At 34.0% G+C, this 22,763-nt stretch overlaps 1 protein-coding gene across 4 annotated transcripts in view; it reads left to right on the top strand.

The window, feature by feature from the left end:
- USP45 (ubiquitin specific peptidase 45) overlaps positions 1-14,432 on the top strand; it is an 87,881-nt gene extending 73,449 nt beyond the window's left edge. For all 4 annotated transcript variants that reach the window (XM_001367781.4, XM_056818619.1, XM_056818618.1 and 1 more), the window contains 5 exons: positions 1,183-1,873; positions 5,621-5,718; positions 7,537-7,623; positions 8,444-8,597; positions 9,764-14,432. In XM_001367781.4, coding sequence (XP_001367818.1) covers positions 1,183-1,873; positions 5,621-5,718; positions 7,537-7,623; positions 8,444-8,597; positions 9,764-9,894 — 1,161 coding nt within the window. In that variant the 3' untranslated portion in view covers positions 9,895-14,432. The remainder of the gene's footprint in view (positions 1-1,182; positions 1,874-5,620; positions 5,719-7,536; positions 7,624-8,443; positions 8,598-9,763) is intronic.
- Positions 14,433-22,763: the final 8,331 nt, after the last annotated feature.

The raw sequence follows: 22,763 nt of genomic DNA, 5'->3' as shown, positions 1-22,763 counted from the left end.
CTTGCCAATTTTTTTTCTTTCAACTTAAAAAAATTAATGAATAAAATAAATATTTTTCATGGTTATTGAATTTTTTCACTTTTTTAACTTGCTAAATTATGTTATAACTTTCCTTTTGAAATCCTACAAAATCTAATATGCAGAATATTAAGGAATCGTCAACAAAGAAATACACAAGAATAAATAAAGATGAGCTAGAAATATAAATACATGGAGAAGGAGGAATGGGGAAGAGAAAAAGCATGTGGGCAGCTGATACAAAGGTAGAAATATTGCCATGATAGAAAATAAATGTAAAAAGTCATAAAGAAAACTATACAAGTGGAAATTATTTATTGGAAAATGGTGTAAAGCAAAAGACAGTTCACCCTAGACTTTAAATGGAGAATAAACAAATTGAGGCCCAGATGAACATTTATCACAATGGTGGGATTTCCTCCCATTCATTTTCCCCTTTTCCATGCAAAAAAAAAATAATCCTTGGTATCATTTTATTATTACATTTAGTCTATTGAAAAATCTTTCTAGATGTACCTAATAACTAGATGGCATAAATTTAAAGAGGAATTTATGGAATTATGAATGCAACATGTTAGCACTATACTGAAACATATAATTTAAAATTATTATTCTGTTCGTAGATTTTCTTCTTCCTTTAATTGTGAGACTTTGGTTTTTGTATCTGAGAAAGGAGAAAGACAGCCAATTTTGCTGACTAAAGCTTTTGGTTTAATTCATTTTGGATTTTGAGGTAGACTTCTTTTATTTCTGTCACTCACAAACAAACTTGTTTTTCATATTCTGGGTCACATTAATAATTCAAGTAATTTTTAAGCAAAACTTGGAACAAATACAGACTCTTCCCCTCTGTCAGTAGTCAACATGATATTTAATTACAGGGTTTGTGATGAACTTTTGTTTTTAATTTGGGGTCAAAACTAATCATTTTATATCGACATTTTGCTGACTAATGCTTGGTAAGTTCTTATCTATCTTAAAATAATATTAAGCTTCTAAAAATCAAGGAATTCAAATTTAGAAATTTCAGTGACTGAAAATGGTATTAGTTTGAGATGATAAGATGTTAGTAGATGATTTTAAAAAGTTTAACTAATATTGAAACCTAATTTTTAAGTGCATTTTTTTCCTTTTTTTCTCTGAAAACATCATATCCATTTATAGAATCAACTAAATTATGAAAGAAGACTTGTAAGAAAATCATCATCTGGGGAAGAAGAGAAAATTCCTGTTATCATGCATCAGAAAAATGGAAACCTTGAAATAAATGGGGATTCTTCAATTTTGTCCATAGGAGACACAAGTAGGGTGTCTGAGACTACAGCAAATGCAAGTCAGACTGATGGAAGTGAGAAAGAAGTCAGCCATTCTGAAAGTAGTGTTGATGCTGACAGTGAGGCTTCAGAATGTGAAAGTGCTTCAAAGCAAACCATTTCTGTTAGACCCAATAGCTTATCCTTTTTGCATGAAGGTGTTCCTACATATACATCAATAGTCCCTGAACTTCCGTTTGCCATTGCCAGCGAGAGTGGTAAGGAAGTAGTCACTGAAGCCACTGCCAAACTTAGCTTAAGTGACACTGTAACCAGAGGTACAGAACTTAACAGTGAATACCAGCCATTAAATTTTTCAAGTAATTCCTTATGTTCAGTGGAGAAGTATACATTATCCCATAGCCCCCAGAATGCTTTCCAAACCCTTTCTCAGAGTTATACAACTACTTCCAAAGAATGTTCAATTCAGTCCTGTCTCTACCAGTTTACGTCTGTGGAGTTACTAATGGGAAATAACAAGCTTTTATGTGAGAACTGTACTGAAAAGAAACAAATGTACCAAAAGAAAATCAATTCAACAGGTAAACTCTTGGTCTGATTTTTTTTCCTCATATTATTTTGTCTCATCCCTATACTAGACAACAAACTCCTCAAAGGAAAGAACTATATAATTTTTTTATTTGTCATCCCAGCACCCTATAAGTAGCAGTTGTTAATAATGTTTGAAGGGAATTGATTTCCCCCAAATACAATGAGCCCCATAACCTATAGACTAGGTCAGAAAATATAATACAAATTAAAAGCAATAATCCATATAATAATACATATACATATACAGTAGATATTATTAATTCTCTGTTTCTGGGAAGATCCCTGTAATGTAGCTAAAATATGTAGTATAAAAATGATCTCCTTAAATTGTCTAAATCTCATTGAGGCAATTAGTATAGGTGTAATGAACGGAGGTTACAAATGTATTTTGTAGAAGATGAAAGTTTAAATCCTAGCTCTGCCACTTACTGTCCTGTTGACAAGCAATTTCCTGTCTTTTGGCTTCATTGTCTCATCTACAGAATAAAGATGTGAGACTAAATGACCTTCTACTTCTAAATCCTATGATCCTGTGATCCTATAAAACATAAGCCAATGTAAGATAAGCTTTAAATTTATGAATTACAACAAGTTTAAAAAGCAAATTAAGTAATAATCAGATATTTTAATGATCATTTAGCTTAGACTGAATAAGAATACTTGAAAGTTAAGTTATTCAGTTAAGAATATTCATTGTGCTTTCAGCAATGAGCAGGGGAGACAGTATTCTCTGAATCTAGATAACTGGAAGTAATTATATTTTCAAATAGAATATCTGTTTGTATTTTCTAATGGGACCTTTTAATTTCCTAATTGAATTGACTCACCAAATGCTCAGAAGTGCTCCATACAAATAGCAATGTATTAATTGATAAGAGGCTATGTGACTGACAGAAGAAGCTAACTGGAATTGGTCATTCTGACTTATACATAAATCCCTTAGGAGTTTAATTAACATAAATAAATCCTTTTGGAGTTTAGTTAACATGAATCAATCTTTGTAGAGCCTAAGCACCCTTGTCTGAATTGATAAAAAAAAATGTAAACCTGTATTAATAAGTATCAGTAGCTGTCCTGTGAGATCCCAAGGGGAAATGTACACTGCATTTACTCATGTGTCACAACATCCTTTAAACATTTATATTTATAAAATCCAAATATAAAAATCCACTTCAATTTCCTTATAAATTCTCTGTTGACAAACTTTACCAGGTTTGGTCCAGCCATTTTAAAGGAGGTGAGTCTTCTGTAGTACAGATTTTAGTAAATACCTATTGTATAACATGCAGAAATCTCAGTACAGAACATCAGTTCACAATTTAATTTTATCTTATTTTTCAAATGTTTTTTAATTGCATGTAAGAACAATTTTCAACATTCTTTTTTTTAAATATAGCATTCAAAATTCTCTCCCTCCTGCTTTCCCCTCAGTAAAAAGGTAAACAATTTGATATAGGTTATTTTTCATGTGTAGTCATGCAAAAAGTGTTTCCATATTAGTCATGTTGCTAAAGAAAACACAAAAAACAAGGAAAATAAAAGTTTTTTAAAAGTTTGCTTCAATCTGCATTCAGACTCCATAGTTCTTTCTTTAGAGGTGGACAGCATTTTTCATCATGTCGTTCAGAATTGTCTTGGATCATTGTATTACTAAGTCATTGACAGTTGATCTTCATCAAATAGTGTTGTCATTGTATACAATTGTTCTTCTGGTTTTGCTCACTTACTGTACTGTTGACAAGCAATTTCCTGTCTTTTGGCTTCATCGTCTTCTTAATATTTTTTGTAAATATGCATTTATTAAGTACCAGATATAAACCAGGCACTGTAATAAGTGCTAGGATATACAATATTTTGACATCAGAGAATTCTGTGTTCCAAAACGCTGACATTTAGATAGATGGGAATAAATTAAGTTATATGTGTTACAATTGTTTGTTTAAGGTCTCCAGTGGACATATATATAGAGCAAGGGAACACAGATACTTTGACTCAGGTATGGTTCTAGGCCTACAAGATTAGTGATTAGCAAACTATGGCCCAAAGTCCAAATCCACCACCACCTGTTTCTGTGAATCTATGAGCAAAGAATGTATCAGATATTTTAAAATACAATAAAATTTTGTTTTCAAAATAGGGATTTTAAACACAATCAAATAAAGGATTGGATTTGGCTCTTGGGCCTTAGTTTGACCCTGGCACTAGACATTTGAAATTAGCCCAGGGTTGATCTAAAATTATTCTTTGATCTTTGTTCTTAGTCTAGGTTCTCCAATGTCTTCTAGCTGTATAGTGTAATTTCTAACCACAGGAATGCAAATTATAAGCAAAGTCTCTAAGCCATAAAGAAATAGGTTCATTCAGAGAGGGCTGGTCTCCCAATAAAGCCAGACTTCTGGTCAAGACCAAAAGACCCTGAGCACTGAGACCTTCCTATATATCCCAAAGAATTAGACAATTTTTATACCAGTTCAAAAATAGTTCAGGACAGTGATAAAAATGGAGAGGTGTGGATTGGTTGAAGTAATTGGGAAATACTTCTCATTGGTAAAAGAAATCACTTGGTGGTGACTTGAAAGTCATTTGATAGACATGGGTGTGAATGGGGAGCCTGAAGGCTAAGTCACAAATTCAAGGCCATGATTGCTGAGGGTGCATGATATAGCAAATTTGATGGTTAAGGTTAACAGTGAGGCTGACATTAGACTTATTGTTAAAGCAGTTATTTACTTAATTCAAACTCTTAATACTTATACTAAAATGATCACAAAAGGCCTCACTTATGCTAACATCATTTAACTATCTTAGAATTACAGTTATGATTATCTAAAGACTACTGCTAACATTAAAATCTAATCCTCATATAATGTGGTAGAGGATTTTTCTCTTACAGCTGGGAGGTAGTCTAGGACCTTAAATCTTTTGGCTTGGTTAAATTTTCCCTGGCCTTTTTGGATACTAAAATGAACTGATAATTGATTTGGAGTTTTGTACATATGTATTTAGTTTCATATTGAATAACTCAGAAAAGGTGGAATTAACAAGAGACAGTAGAGTTCAGTATGTTTGTTCAACAAAAAATACTACATTTCTGAAAATGTTAAACAATGAATGATATTTTTATTTCAGTTTAATATTAAACTTTGCATTGTTTTTAGAAATTGAATATAACAATTCAGTTTTAGAAAATGTTATGTAAATAACATTTTTAGTCACCTGAGTCATAATAAAACATTTGCAGATGTCTATAGAACTTGATTTGGAATGTTTGTTGCTGATGCTATTTAATTTTCTTGCATTTGTATTTTTATTTATAAATTTTATTTTTACATCACTCATTTCAGAATCAACAATATTCCCTTAGTTCCTTCCAATAAAAAAGTTAAGCCAAGTCCTCTAACACAGCAGTTCTTATTGACAAATTATTTTCTGTTCTTAGAATTCAGAATTTCTTAAAAGAAAGGAAGTGTATTTTAACTTCAGTTAATCCAGGAGAAAGAAACACTATTGTATTCCACTGGAATTCTTTTGTCTTTCAGTGTTTTCTTAATTTATGTTCTGGTCATTATGAATCTCTCTCATTTTGGTTCTTATATTTTTATAGATCTTTCTTGTTGACACTTAAATTTTTTGATAATGTAGCACACATAGTACAGAACCAGTGCAATAATGAATAATTTTATGTCATATGGTTAATACAATTTTACAAATAGATTTTCAAATTATATTTTATACAGAAAAGAAGTCGGAAGGGATGTATACCAATGCAAGGAAGCAGTTGCTCATTTCTGCTGTTCCAGCCATTCTTATTCTCCATCTTAAAAGATTCCATCAGGTAAAAATCCCCATCAAATGCTATTAGTTCCACTCCAGATATAAACACTAAACTGAAAAATAGTTTATAATCATAATCTGGATCTTATAACATCTACCAAGCATTTTGTGTCTTTGTCACATTATACCTTGTACAGATTGTAAATTCTTATTACTTCTTTCATAATATCTACCACAGTGCTTTGAGAAATAAATATTTGCAAGTGGATGAGTGAAATAGTGATTTTTCCAACATCTTTAGTAGTCTTAAGCCCTAGGTGATACTGCCAGAGGTTCTACAACAAAATCAAATAGAATCATATACTTGAGAACTTCAAGCGTTTTTATCATAAAAATTTATTTTAAAAGATTTTTAAATAAAATCTGTCATTGAAAATATTTTACATTTTAAAACTCACATGTAAAAGCCCCCAAAAGTATAGAGACCAAAAAATTAAGTTCCCAATAATTATGAGAAATGATTAATAGGAATAACCAAGTACAAAAACTATCCTTGAAAACACAAGTTAGAAATAAAGAAAACATAGGTTTGGGGCTCTTGTTAAAGGCAAATTCAGAGTCCCAACTGGGCAGGTTCTAGATATATGCCTTTTAAACATTGCCCTCGTTAGCTAATTATAATTGTTTTTCCCCAGGGCCTCCCCATGGAAGTCTTAATATCAGAACAAGAGGTAGAATCCATTAAATAAGCCCATCTTTATTTCCTTCAATTCTGATTATAATGGGCATATAACTTTAATAATTTGTGGTATTTACTTAATTTATATCTTTTGAGAGTCTTTTCCCTTATTTATAGTAAGCAAATTTTAAATAAGCATTGAACTTTGCAGTTACAGGAGACTTAATAAATCATGTGGTGATGTATCCAACTATTTTATAGAAGAGGAAATGTTAAGTCATTTACAAACTTGCCAGAGGTCACACATAAACTGGAACCCTAGGTCACCTGATTAAAATCCCAAAATTCTTTTTACTTTATAATGCTGTGTGTAGGTTTTTTTCTTTAGATTATTTTTAGTGATGAAATTACCGGCTTATTCATACTCACTTAAAAAAAAACAGCACTAATGTACATAAATATCTTTGTAGGAGCACCTATCAAATATAAACATTATGTTTGTCACTATTTTTCAATCTGGATCTCTTGATTTCATTGTAGGGAGCCTCCCAGTGAAAAAACTCTATACTAATTATGACAACTGTACAACTTGTAGTCTTGAGAATTGCCTAGGAAAATAAGACATTAAAGACTTGCTTATGGTCACTGAGCCAGTTGTCCGAGTTGTAATTGGAACCAGTCTTTCTGACATTGAGACCAGGCTTCTATCCACTTCTTCATGTCACCTTTCTATGTTTTTTTCAATAATCTATGGAAATTGAGTTTTGTGTAATTTTACTTTTTTTTTTTTACCTTTTGGGTTTCATGTAACAAAGAACCATATTTAAAGTAGGCAACAAGTATGTAATGAGCTTTCATTCTAAAGGGGATGACAGCACATAAGAGGGAGCTGAAAAGTGGGGCTAAAGAGGGAGTTATTCATGTAGGAGAATAGAGAAAATAGAATCAGAAACATAGTTGGGAGGCTAAGGAAACAGCCCATCCTGAGCCTGTCCCCAGAATTGGTAGCTCTAGAAAGGCTTTGGCAGTGAGAGAAGGGGACCCACCTGGTAGAGGGGTATTCCAGCATGAGAAGATGCCAGATACTGAGGGAAGTTCTAGAATGAGAAAGCAACAGAGGCATGGTGTGGTGAAGGCTGCAAAATTTAATGAATTCTATGGATTTCAACATTGCTTATTTACACTTTTTTTCCCTTGAAGGCTGGTTTGAGTCTACGAAAAGTAAACAGACACGTGGATTTCCCACTTGTGCTAGATTTAGCACCCTTTTGTTCTGTTACGTGCAAGGTATAGTATATGATAAACTTCTTTTATGATAATAGTTATTAAGTATATACTCTATACAGTGTATTTGTACACCTTTTTAAAAAATGTATTTATCCCCAGAAAACACACAACTAGTTAATCAAATCAGGAATATTACACTCATTGTCCTGCCCTTTTGTCCTTGAGTAATTACTATATTAATATATGCTATATAAATATTCATAGCTTCTCTGAAAGCAAAGGACATCACTGAACACCCATGTGCAAACAAGCCACCCAGTTATTGTTGAAACAAATTTTTGGCCTTCTCTCTTTTGTGTCATGCAATGGATGACCTTAAAACCTTCAGTGTCATAAGTAAAGCCTTAAGGAATGAATTTTACTTGAATAAGTCTGTCCCCATTAGGGGGTGTATGTAGCTTTCATACTTGAATGCATTAATGATTGCCAATCAGTTTTTCCACAGACAGAAAAGGATGAGTTATTTAAGGAAAATTGGCGTGGCTACTGAGTGAAGTACTCCAAGAATGCTCATCTAATCCTAGTACAGTTCCTTATGCTTCCTAAAAGGGCAAACTATTACATAATAAGATAGCCTAATAGAATTTTCTAAACAAATGTAACATACCAACTCTGATGGTTTTCCTAATTCTGTTATTTAAGTAGACTCAATCCCCATTTTCTATGTGCTGAAGTTCTACAATGGCCAAATTTTATGACAACTGTTTAGTGATTTAATATGAATTTAATTGACCTCATGAATTTCCCTCAGCATCCCTCACTACTAGTACAAAATACTAATTTGTAATTTTTGTTTCCTTGTTTCTTTGAAAAAAAAAAGAATGTAACCAGAGGAGAGAAAGTTCTCTATGGGCTTTATGGAATAGTGGAACATAGTGGCTCAATGAGGGGAGGCCATTATACAGCTTACGTGAAGGTCAGAACAACTTCCAAGAAATCATTGGACCATGTTGTTGGAAATAAAAATGTCCACGGTATGCCATCCTTACTTAAGATATTAGAATTGCTGCTTCATGTCTATAAATGAATATTTAATGTCTTCATTTTACTACTAATTAAAAATTACTTTTCTAAAAAGGAACATTTATACTCTAGATATTCTTCATTAGAATTAGTGAGAGGCAAGTAGGTGGTTCAGTAGATAAAACTGGACTAAGAGACAAGAGGTCCTGAGTTCAACTCTAGCCTCAGATACTTCCTAGCTATGTGACCCTGGGCAAGTCACTTAACCCCCATTGCCTAGGCTTTACCACTCTTCTGCCTTAGAACCAATACACAGTATTGATTCTAAGATGAAAGATAAGGGCTTTTTAAAAAAAAAGTAATGGACAGGACCCTTCTATTTTCTTGATAATTAGAAGAATATTTCTTGGACTAAAATACTGCTTGACTTGATGACAATGATCTTTTACAAATACATAACATGTCTGTCTTATTACATAGATGACCATCTTGTCTTCCAAAAGTCTTTAAAGAGTACAACTTGGAAGGTGCTTCACTCAGGAAGGAACTTGTGTTATATGCAGCAATATCAAGCAATATAGTGTGCAGAACTATTATCTAGTTCTTTACAATAACCAATGTAGATTAAATACCTTTAGTGAGAATAAAAAAAGATTAAGTTAAATACTAGTAAAACTTCATTTATTCTAAGAACAATTGTAGCATCAACTTCTTTAGAAATTTTAAGAAAGTTCACCTAATTTATTTATGATTTCACTCTATACTGAAGTCGTTTACCCATTTTGAATTTATCTTGGTATAGGATGTGGGATGTTGAACTAAACCTAATTTTTCCCATACTGTTTTCCAATTTTCCCAGCAGTTTTTGTCAAATAGTGAGTTCTTGTCCTAAAAACTAGGATCTTTGACTTATCGAACTCTAGCTTGCTGAGGTCATTTACCCCAAGTCTATTTCATTGATCCACCCTTCTATCTCTTAGCCAGGACCATATTGTTTTGGCCTCTGCTTTATAGTACAATTTAAGGTTTGATACTGCTAGACCTTCACATATATTTTTAAGAGAACAAGAAACCCATTCTGCATATAGATGTCTTAGTTTAAAATTACATTCTTTGAGCCAACTGCCACATGTTTTAAAAATAATTAATTTAAATGTTATTTATTTTTGCATTTCAGGTTTAAAAGAAACAGTGGGAGCACCACCAGGACAATGGGTGCATGTTAGTGATACTCATGTGCAAATGGTTCCAGAATCCAGAGCACTTAGTGCACAGGCTTACCTTCTTTTTTATGAAAAGATACTATAGTGATCATTGTTCATAATTGTTTAAAAAGTTAATGATTATTTAGGCCACCTCTATTTAAATGCTGCAGGGGTAAAGTGAATATGTAGTGTGCCTTTATTATGTTTTTTCTTTCTTATACTTAATCCCCTAGATATTCCTGAACTTAAAATTTTTTTTTTCATTTATTCCTTTTTAAAATGAGTTGTAATTCCCCAAACTTTTAAACTTCCATCTTCTTAAGTCACATGCCCAATTTGTGCTCTTTCTAAGGTTATGTCAAAAAAATATATCAATTATACTTAGAACCTATAGCCCTTGTGAGTCCTGGGTGATACAATTCAATAATATTGTAATTTGCCTCATTATTACATAGTTTTAGCAAGTTACTATCCCCTAAAATATAACTACTAGCAATAAAACCTAACATAAAATATAATGTGAAGTTAGACACATTCCCTGTTACCAATTCTTGTATATGTTTCATCTGTATCCACAGCAGTAGCTTTGCAAAACAAAAATGATTTGGCTTACTGCTTTGATGTATTTTGAGAACTAAAAGTATGGGGGGAAAAAATCAACCAAGTTAATGTTGTTGGGCAACATGTAATAGTTTGAAGACATGGATCACCAAGTGAAATTTCATAAATTGGCAATTTGTAATAGGTTCCTAATAGTTAGTTTTAGGGAGTCAGTTTGTTTAGTACCATGAGAAAATTTGCTAGATTAAATTTTGAAGTTCTTAGAATTGCATTCTTTATAACATTCTCCAACAACAAGAAATAATAAAATTTTATAGTCTGATATTTTAGTAAATATTGACTGTGGCTTTGAGGAGAGGAATTATGAGGTTACAATTCCTTTCTGTACTTAGCATATCACATACATTCAAGTTGGGTTAATTTTTGTTTTAATTAAATATAATGTAAGCATTTCTGATTATTTCATATGTACAGATATTTTTGGAAGTTTTTTGCTTTAACCTTGTGATGACTGAAAATATTGCTTTCTTTTATATATGCAAATTATAGCTTTGTCAAAAAGTGAAAGTATAAGTAAAATTAAATCCTATTAATTGTATTCTTGACCTGAAAAGTATTAAAATTACTTCTCGGGATTACTTTTTAAAAATTACTCAGGATACTCTTTTCCCAACCATAGAAATATTGCAAGCAGTTTTATTTATTACAAACAAACCTATAATCCGCATTCAACTACAAAACATTTATTTCCTGTTATAATTTTTAAAAATTCAATGAATAAAAGGCTTTATTATCCAAGAAAATATATAGTTTGTCACAAAAAAAAAAACCAATAATCCCATAGGACATGACAACTCAAGATTTTATATTGACTAATACCCATAAGTTAAGGTGACATTTTCTTTTAAGTTCCTATCCCTGTACACAGCCACTTCAGTGGCTTATCATTGATTCTAGTTATATAAGATCAAGGCACCTTAATCAAATGCATAAGTATTAATAGCTGTCATGATCCAGGTAGTCTGAAAAATGTTTGTCTTCCAGTTGCTCTTTATGAGAAGAAAGGTAGGAAGTATTGTAAAATATGAATGAAAAAGTTACACCTGTGGATTGGTTGAGCATTGCCCTCCATAGACCATGACCTTCCAACACAAAAATAATAACTAGACCTTTTAGTGACTAGTTGATTACTAAAGTTTATTATTAATTTTCAAGGTTTTGATAGAATACAAAGTATAGGGCTTAAGTAGTACACTTTTCACAATTTGGGTTTTTTCTTATAAAGCATTAACATTCACAGCTCAGTTGCATCTTTGTGTTCCGAACTTTTGATAATTTGAGATTGATATATGCATGCTAAGATTCTGAGAAAGAAAAAAGATTGCATGTATAATCTGACAAACCTAAGCTTTTTTAATATTAAGATTATGACCTAATAAGATACATCCTAATTGAATGAGATGCTAAGAAAGTGTAGGATTTTTTAGCTTAGTTGTCATTAGTAAGCTTTCTGCTTACTGATCCAGCTTATTCTTTTTGACAGTGCTAAGTATCAGCTATCTCTGTTTCTAAACATACCAGGCCATTGCTAACAATTGCATATTTCCCAAAGATGACAGACTAAAGAATTTCTGTTGAAAAACTATTTCTTGTAGTGTTAGATTGTTTTTTAAAGGAAATTAGAGCCAGCCCTTTCTCTTTCCTTATCTTTTATTGCTCTCTTATACAAATAAAGCCTGAGATAGTTCAGGAAGGTCAAAGATTAAGGGAAGTGAAGAATTCTTCCAAACCATATGAAGCAAAGTAAGTCCAGAGAATAAAAATTTTTCTACTCTTAACTGTTAGCACTAGTGATTAATTTATCAAAAAGCTTCTCAAGCATGTATTTGATTACTATTGTGTAAGTTTTATAATCATAGAATTTTAGAGCTAAAGGAAGCTTTGGTGATCTGATCCAGGATTGGCAGGGCCACGATAGCTCTTTACTTTTATGCAGCTTTAAATCAAAATGAAGGAACATATTCCATGTGTTTTAACTCATCTTGCTGACAAGCAAAAGCTTTAACTACTAGGAAAGGTAGATTGCTGAACCCAAACTAGCAGAACTTTATTCTTATTCCTTAGCCTTTATTCGTATTCCTTAGCCCTTGTGGTGGAGGGGGAAGGAAAGGGAAAGAATCACAATGTCTTAAAAGGAGGAGTTACCCCATTTGGAACAACTTTACTTAAGTGTTGCTTCTTCCTTCCCCAACCCCACCCCTATGCTTAAGAGTGGGATGGGTAGAACTTCTTTTTGCCTTCTACTAATTCTTCCTGTCTCACAACTCTTCCCCTCAGAGCCAGGTTCTCTTTGCCTTCTCAGATAACTGCTACTTTAAGAAATTTGCACTAATATACCAACAAGGAGAAATTGTAGTTCTTCAAGGTCCTTCCATTTAAAAATATATAAACTATACCTGAAGTTCTGAAAATCTCTTGACATCTGTTGTTTATAAAAAGTTATTTTTAAAAAATGACTCTTTTCCTTCAAAATGTTATTGATCAGACTGAAGTCTGCTTATTTTACAGATAAAGACCCTGAGACTGAATGATTAACTGATTTTAATTAATTTTTTTTCCTGGCTTATAATGCTTATAGTGGCAGAGTCAGAACCAAAACCTATTTCTTGTGACTTGACGTCTCAGTGGTCTTTCCATTCAGCCCTGTTACATGTTTACCAGTGTATTCTGGGTTTGATAATTTACCTCAGTGCTCTGAAAGCTACACTAGCTTTTTTTATGGTTTTTAGTATGCAAAAGTCAGAGTAATTTTTATTTATTATTCCAGAAATAACATGAAAGAATGGTGGATCATTTTTTAGTTTCCTTAGCTTTTAATTAAATATGAAATCTCTAGTCTTGAAATTTCTTCTTGTTTAATTTCAAATTTAGTGGCTCTTTTTATGAAGAGTTCAGAATATTCATCTTCTGAGTAGAAAAGATACTTGTGATCACTTTTGCTATAGAAAAAGCATGTATTTATTCTATTTATCATACGTTTTACATTTTTAAATATAATTTTTGTTTTGAATGTTGCCAGAGTTTATTAAATCTGATCTTATTAATGGAAAGATGTATATCTTCAGGGTTGCTAGGGTGAAAAACCATTATGATAAAGACTTTTTAAAAAAAGGTAATTGGAAATTTTATAGATACCGAATTTGAACTGCCATGATCTGAAATTCTGCCCTAAGCTGAATGAAAGCCTCAGTAACAGAAGTTAAAAAGTAGTTTAGAATATATATGCATATCTATATTTTTTTCTCCTAAATACTTTTTGTATTTTAATGGTAAAATTATGACTATCAATTTGTTAGAGAAAACAATATTGCTTACTCTATTCAAGATTTTACCATTTAAAATAAAGCTTAAAAAATTTGTTGTGCATATTTTTTTAAGATAATGAAAAAGAGTGGTGAGTTAGTAGATGAGTGATGATAAATCATCCAAAGTAAGGATTAGTTTTCTGTGAATTTGGATTTGCAAACAACTATTTAGTTATATATTTAATAGCTTGCATCCTACCTGTGATTATTGACATCAGTACTAAAATACATATATACTGAAAATAGCTTCATGAAGAAGTAAATATAGCTTAATATGAGAAATAAAAATTAAGCTAATATCTAATGTTTTTTTAGTATCATTAAAAATGCTTTGTCTACTCAGATTATTTTTTTTTCTGCATGATCTCTTATAGAATACCCTTAACAGGATTTATATTTTATGTGCAATAAAACTAAACTTCAGTTTAGTACTTAGTGCATTATCAAATATGACTGTATTTTTAGTTATTTGAAATGTTTGTTGTTGATGTAAAATTGTCAAGAGGAAATGTATTTATATAATACAACAGACAGATGAGATGAGAATATATTTTTAATTAAAAAATTTTAGATTGGTTATAAATGGATATCTTTCATTATATCTGTAATTTAAATATTCTACAATGTTTTATAAAAGATAATCATGCATCTGGTTGAACAGGTTGATTTTATTGGGTAAAATATGTAAATTCTTAATAAATATTGGTTTATCCAATGTATGTCTTAAGACTGATAATACATAATTGACTTTACAAAGAAGATTGTTACAATAGTTTTGGCTAACAGTGTTTCATCTTTGTTATTGAGGATGCTTTTGGTACTTTGTTTCTCTGACTTCATCCCTATAGATATTTGCTTCTGTGCTACTATGATAAACCTTCATACTTTAGAGTCCTCATTATGTATGATTCTGGTTCCTATCATTAAATAAATCCTTTATAGTAATATTTATCCAGAACAACATCATAGGCCTTCTTTTTTCCCCTCTTTAAACAACTTATAGGAATACTTAGCTTACGTTTAAAATCTCCATTTTTAGATTTTCACGAAAAATTTGATTGGTTCATAGAATCTCAGAACTGTAACAAACATAGAGGTCACTTAGTTCAATTTCCCACTTGGTATAAGTTCCCCCTCTACTACAACCCTAACAAATGATCATCTAGTCTATATAGTGATAAAATCTTCATTCACCCTCTTAGATAGCCAGTTCCTTAAAGGTTAAACCATACAATAATTTTCAGATTTGCCAATATCTTTCCAAAAATGTGGTGCTAAGAAGTGGGTATAATCATACTACATAGGGTTTGATACATAGGGTTCAAGGTAACTGTTACTATTAACTCCTTTCAACTTGACATTATGTTTCTAATATTGCAATTTAAGAACACATGAGTTTTTCACAATATCTGCCTTCAGCTAAAATTACTTGGGTTTTTTTGTTTGTTTGTTTTTTAACCCTTACCTTCCATCTTGGAGTCAGCACTGTGTATTGGCTACAAAGCAGAAGAGTGGTAAGGGGCTAGGCAAGGGGGGTCAAGTGACTTGCCCAGGGTCACACAGCTAGGAAGTGTCTAAGGCTAGATTTGAACCTAGGACCTCCCATCTCTAGGCCTAGCTCTCAATCCACTGAGCTACCCAGCTGCCCCACTTGGTTCTTCGCAAATAAATTGTTAAGCCAGGTCTCCACCATCCTATATTGGTGCAATTAATTTTTTAAAAAACCTGGATTTAGTACTTTACTTTTATTCCTATTATATTTCATCATCTTAGTTTCAGTCCATCATTCTTATATATTCCATTCATTCTACTTGCTTTTAGTGATGATTGTATGAAAGAAAGGACAGGAATCCAAAGTTATTGGGGGGGTGGGGGGGACCACCATTGTAAAAATTGTAAAAAAGACCAGAGACTAAATGGGAGAAAAGAAATTTGAGAGGACCTGATAATTTAAGGGAAAATTATTAATACAAAAATGATTCAAGGAGAAAAAGCTGAGAAAGAGGAGAAAGGCTAGAGCTGAAAGGATAAAGAGACAGCCTGAAGAAGAACCTAAGGGGAAGAGTAGAAAGAATTCAGCAGGTGGAACACTCAAAAAATATAGTTGTTAAAGTCAGGTGTTTTAGTCTGTGACTGAGACAAAGGAATTTTGGCAGAAGAATAAAACTAGGCAAAACAAGAAGCCTTTACATATAGGTGTATTTTAACACACAAGATAAAGAATGTGACTTAAAATGAGACAACCAAGGCCATAAAGAATGACAAAGTGAATAAAACTTTTATTAAGTACGTAATATGTGCAAAGTACTAGAGATAAATATATAAAGTCCCTATTTGCAAGGAATTCAGATTCTACTGAGGGAAAGTTGGGGATGCATATGGAAGGTTTCAACTGTAAGTCAGATGGAAAAACCGTGGTCTTTAGGGTGCAATAGGAAAGCAGATGTTAATGCCTCTAATGTCATTTTGATTGATAACATAATAGCAATCTCTATCATTGAATCATTTGACAGTTCCAAGAACTTCAATGGCAAGAATGTTCTTCTCTGGGTCTTCAGTAGGTGAAGCTGTAGCACCTATAGGAACAAAATTGCCAGGTTGTATCTCCACAGACATTGCTTCTTGATGATGATTGAGACCACAAGACTGAAAGCTCTGCTTTTCTCAAGGTTCTTGGTTCAGAATCTTGAGCCTTCTCCATCAAGATATGAGAAGATAGTGATGAAGGTAGTGGTAGTGATTTAACTTAATCTGGTATATGCAGCCTCCTGTCATTCCTTCAGGGTGCCTTACTACCTCAGCTGGATTGTTTTGACTACCCTGTGTGGCAATTAATTGTCAATTGATGGGAATGATTGACTCCACAGTTGGAAGTAGAAATGGGAATAAGAATATATTCCGATCCTGGTCACTAGTGAAATGAATATAAGCTAGAATCAAGAGGATGCAGGTATACTCCCTGGGACCTTAACTGCAGTGATCTTGAGTTCATGGTAGACCAGGGAAGAAATCAGTGAATCTTTGAGAGGCATCCTCCTTATATGACAGCCAGGATATACTTTTCTTCCCCAAATGTGACTGTCAGCCCCACGGTAGGCATTGTGTTGCAAGGAGCAGAATCTCACAAGACAAATAATTGGTTTTCCACCTTATATTGTAGGCATTATGTTTAATGAGGAGTGGGAGTTTTCTAGCAAAACATTCCTAGAAGATTCCAGAAAGTGGTTGTAGAGGATCCTAGACATAAGGAATCATGTCTAAATCAGAGACAACTTTTCTCGTGGACTGTGTTAATAATATAATTGGAAAAGAACCTGGATTCGAACTTTAGGTGCTAAGGACTCCAATTTGCTCATTATTTCATTTGTTTTTTGTGCCTCTTTCCATTTGGGCAATTTTGTCTTTTAAGCTATTGTTTTCCTTTTTATATTTCATTTCTTTTCCCCACTTTTCTTCCCATTTTATCTTTCTAACTTGGTTTTCAAACTTCTTTTTGAGTTCTCCAGAGCTTGTGACCAATTTCTATTGGGGGTGGTGGGGGTGGTAGTTTGCATGTGTTTGCTTGTTTTTCTCGCTCTCTTCTGTTGCAGCTTTCTGTATTTTGCTTTTTTTTCTCCATAGACATTTTCCAAGGTCTAGAGCTTTTTTTGTTGCTGTTTATTCCTTTTCCTGGTGGAGGATTGGGATTCCTGCATATTGGTGGTCATTGCTATCTTAGCTTCTGTCTCACAGGGCTTTGCCTTAGGACTATCTTCCCTTCCATGTCAGAGGCTTGAGTGAGGGCTGGTATATCTATGGTGTTTTTTGTGTAGCATGCTTCAGAGCATTTTGCCCTGAAGCTATCTTCCTCAGCTGTTGCTGATACTAAGGCTGCAGCTCTGAGCCCCACCTCCAGTGGCTTTTATTTTGAAGGGTGGGTCTGTGGTGTAGCACTCTGCCGAATTTTGCCCTAAGGCTATCTTCCTGGCCCCTGTTCCCCCCCCCCCCCAACCCCATGCCATGCTGCTGCCCCTACTGCAGGACCGAGCTTTCAATTATTAAGCCTGGAGTCTCACTGCCCTGGCTCAGGGGTGAGTCTAAGGTACTTTCAGCCAGCACCTCCCCTCCCCCGAAGAATTTGGGGGTTTTGCTGGCCCTGACTCTGACTCTGGCCTTCACATGGAATGCCTCCAGTTCATCATTCCTTTCAGCACAAGAGTATTTCATCACCATCAGATACAACAATTTGTTTAGCAATTCCCCAGTCAAGAGACATCCCCCATTTTCCTTTTTTTTTTTGCCAACTCAAAGTACACCTATAAATATTTTTGTACAAGTCTTTTTCCTTATTATCTCTTGGGGGTAGAAACCCAGCAGAGGTATAGCTAGATCATAGGACAGACCTGCTCTTTTCCTTGTGCACCTTTGCCCCCTTATAGCATAGGAATCCCTTCTCACTCTCTACTTTTCATGCTGTGTCTAGTGGGAGAGCCCCTTTACTCATCCTGTTTTGACCAATGTCCTTTCAAAATGCTTTGTCATGATCAAGTTTGGAAGAAAATTCTGAGAGGTTCCAAAATTTTTCTGCTACTACTGGCCACCTTGGGCTTCTCCCCCATGCCTTTAGGTACTAAGAAGACTAGCAAGGTGTCATGGTGGTAGAGGTGATAAAATTGATGATTCTTAGTTATAATCATCCACAAAACAATTGCCCCAGCTAAATCTCCAAGAGAAGTACTATCAAGAAAGATAAGAATTTGATATCTCACTTCCAGTAACAGTAAGATCAGGTAGACTTTTTCAATTAGTACTGAATATAATGTTTATATTGTTTTAATTTAGTATTCAATTTTTATTTGAGTTCAAAATTCTGCACCTCCTCCCCCATCCATTGAGAAGACAAGCAATATGATGGTACCCATTATATACATGAAGTTGTTAAAAAAATGTGTTTCTGCTAGAATCAAATAAATATCAGTGTTTAAATTTCAAACTGATGTGCCTCATAGAAAAGAGGGTAAATGGGCTTGAGAAATATAGGCTACATGTTATCAGGAACAGTAAGGTATAAAAACTCTTTGATGTGAAAACCAAGAAAAAGAAGGTTTCAAAGAAGAAAAGGTGGTTGGCAGATGGAAGAATCTTACAGAGGAGCACTAAGGCTTGGAATTGAAAAATTATTTCTATTGTCTTCCCAGAAAGAAAACTTCCCAAGATTTGTCAGAAGTAAATGATTACTACCCACATTTGTTGATTAACATGCATACAGATGAAATTTCAGGAAGGAACCTAGAAAGCACTGACAAAGGTGATTACATCTTGGGCAAAAATTTTAAGACTTTTGAGACGCAGGTTTTATTACTGCTGCCTATCAAAGACAAAAGATGCAGAAGAGGAGTTTGAGAAGTAAACCTCTTGTTAATACACTTTTAAGATTTTGATTTATGTGCCATAAACTGAAATACTCAAATAATACCCTTCTGGACAGAGATTCAGTACACCTAACAAAGGCTATTAAAATTTGTCCTGGAGTCTTGCAAAACTAAAAAGAGTCTTTAAATTGAAAGGAACAAAAATGTAGACTATTCCCAAGGTATAGCCATCAAGCTCAATTTTATATGAAATAACTGTAATGTGGAAAGAATGGCAGTTCCAAAACTACCCAGAAGTTTTAATAGTCAAAATCCAAGAAAGAACCTACTCAAAAAAATCCATGATCTTAGAAGTCTATACAAATTCACAAAGCATGGGTACCAAACAAGAAAAACTAATAATCCTAATACCAGGAAATAAACTTAACCTTTAAGCAGGTATTACTGTGTCTTGGTGAGATGAAGCCCATGAATATATTCATGTGAAAAACACAGAAATATATATATGAAGAAACTATGGGTGAAATTCGGTGGTGTCAATAACAATTTTATCAGAACATCCTGTAGACCACATGAAAAGGAAGTAGAGAGAAGTTCAGGAAGCATCAGTCTGACCGAGGGGCACCTTAGTCCTTTAGGTGTGTAAATTCGGTGTCATCTTTATTCCTCACTATTCATCTCCATATCTAATCTGTTGCTGATGCCTGTCATTTCTACCTTCAAAACAAATGTTATTCTTTCGCTTCTGACACCATCTTGGCCACACCCTCATCACTTCACACCTGGGCTGTTTGATAGAATTCACTTGTGAATCCATCTAGCCCTGGGGATTTTTCTTAGGAAGTTCAATTTCCTCTTTTCTTAATCAAGGCAATTTATGTTTTTGTAAATATTCGCCCATTTTACCTAGATTGTCATATTGCCACATGATTGGGCAAAGTAGTTCTTAATTATCTTAATTTTCTCTTCATTAGAGTTGAGATCATCCTTTTCATCTTTGATACTGTTAATTTGATTCTCTTCTTTCTTTTTTTAATTAGATTAACCAGTACTTTATCTGTTTTATTTGTTGGTTTGTTTTTTTTTCTTTCTACCAGCTCCTAGCCTTATTTAGTTCAATAGTTCTTTTACTTTCCATTTGATTAATTATCTCCTTTAATTTTTAGGACTTCCAATTTAGTTTTTATCTGGGGTTTTAAATTTGTTCTTTTTTCTTAATTTTTTAAGTTGCAAGCCCAATTCATTGAACTTCCTTTCTATTTTGTTGCTATAGTCACTTAGAGATATACTTTTTTTTCCTTTGGCTGTATCCCATAGGTTTTGATATGATGCCTCCTTGTCATTCTCTTTAATAAAGTCCATAATTATTTCTGATTTTTGACCCACCAATTTTAAAGAATTAGATTATTTAGTTTCCAATTTTAAATTTGCCTTTCCATAGACCCTTGTTAAATATGATTGTTACCGCATTATGATCTAGAAAGGTTGTATTTATTATTTCTGCTTTTCTGCATTTCCAATATTTCTATGCCCTAGTATATGTTTGATCTTTGTATATGTACCATGTGCTGCTGAGAAGGTATATTCCTTTTTATTCCTATTCAGTTTTCTCCAGATATCTATTAACTAATTTTTCTAGCATTTCATTTACTTCCCTTACTTTTTTCTTATTTATTTTTTGGTTCAATTTATCTAGTTCTGAAAGGGGAAAGTTGAAATGCCTTCCTCACTAATATGGTCTTACTATCTATTTACTCCTAGGGCTCCTTTAATTTTTCTTTTAGAAATCTAAATGTTATGCCATTTGGTGCATAAATGTAATGATATTACTTCATTGTTTATACTACCCTTTAACAGAATGTAATTTCCTTCTTTTAATCAGATCAATTTCTACTTTAGCTTTGTCTGGTATCATGATTGCTACTCCTGCTTTTTTTACTCTAGATGACACATAATAAATTCTGCTCCAGCCTTTTACCTTAAATCTGTGTGTGTCACCCTGCCTCAAATGTGTTTCTTATAAACAACATATAGTAGGATTCTGGTTTTAATCTACTCTGCCATCCATTTCCATTTAATGGGTGAGTTCATCCCATTCACATTCAGTGTTATGATTACTAACTGTGTTTTGCCATTTATCATATTACCCCCTTTTAAATCCTGTTCTATTCCTTTCTCTCTGTTCTCCTCACCAGTGTTTTGCTTTTTGTCACACACACACACACACACACACACACACACACACACACACACACACACACACACCTCCTTCCCTCTAATTATCTCTCTCTTTCTCTTATTCCCCTTATACTTCTCTGGGAGGTAAGATAGAATTCTATACCCCACCAGTATACTTGTTTTACCCTCTCTGAGCCATTTACAATGAGAGTAAAGTTTAAGCATTGCCCATTACCACCCTTATCCTGCCCTCTCTATAATGATCTTTATGTTATATTATTCAGCCCATTTTATTTCTCCTTTCCCTTTCTCTCAATGCAACCCACACTTTTAGCCCTTGATTGATTTTTTACATATCATATGCATACATATCATATATATGTACATATTGTTCTGTATCATAGTAGTAATAGTAGTAGTCTCTCGATAACCGAGGATGATGATTGTCTTTGTGCGCTGTGAATTTTAAAAGTCTCCATCTTGGTCTAGCACCCAAAAATTGTGCACACCCACACTACACGGGCATGTGCTAGTCAATGACAAATCAGAAATAACTAACTGCCCACCTGGGCTGTCCTAAGCCAAGCTAGAGCCAACCATTGGCATTTGTGAGACACATGAAGTGAGGTAGGGAACAGCCTCTGGAATTCGCTCACTTCCTGTGGAGAGAGCGAGACAGGAGTTGGTGTTAGGAGCTTGGACAGGGAGGATGCCCGCAGACAGCTTTCCTTCAGATCACTCACGTGAGTTAAGGACTGATTCTTTCCACCTTGGCCCTTTGGGCCTAAAACTCCCTCTGCCTTGGTCAGAGGTTGAGTAGCCCCTTTCCCTTTTCTCTTCTCTCCTTCTCTCCCTCTCCTTTCCCTACTCCCAGTGTGATTAAGCCTCCATAAACTTCATTCTGACTTGAGTGCTTCATTTTAGGAATTTCATAAGTAAATTCCTTGGCGGCCATTGTTCAATATTACATAAATCCTGTAGCCACATTTTTAACCATTACAGTGCTCATAACCTCTCCCAGAAGCCTAAAATTTCTACCATTACAGCGCTTTCATCTGTGATGTAGATGAGTGTGCACAGAGACAGTCCTACTCTCTCGGCGTTGGAAGCCTGGGTCCATTGGCACGAAAAATCATTACACCTGGAGACTTCCTCAGCTGCATTGGATGGTGGTGTTGTCTTTTGTGCTCCAACATGCCCTAAGCACTCCACAGTGCTTTGCTGCGTTGCCCTCTCAGCCATTGAACCTTCTTATTGGTTTCTTCCATCTGTTCGGCCAAAGCAGTCTTCACATCCTGGGTGAGCAAAGCCTTAGTTCACCAGGGGTCGACAACCCGATAGCTACCCTCACAAGGTTTAGCCGGCCTGTCAAAGCTGTTGCCTGGGGTGTGGCTGCTGCCGCATGCTAGCAGCTACTAGGAGCCACAAGTGAGAGCTGGATGTCAGGTGAGGGTCAGAGGTTGGAGAGCTGCCCTAGGAGGGCACAACAAGCCCTCCATACCAGAGATACTACTCCT

Source organism: Monodelphis domestica, chromosome 2 (genome assembly GCF_027887165.1).
Source record: "Monodelphis domestica isolate mMonDom1 chromosome 2, mMonDom1.pri, whole genome shotgun sequence".
NCBI lineage: Eukaryota > Metazoa > Chordata > Mammalia > Didelphimorphia > Didelphidae > Monodelphis > Monodelphis domestica.
This window is presented reverse-complemented; position numbering and strand designations above follow the sequence as displayed.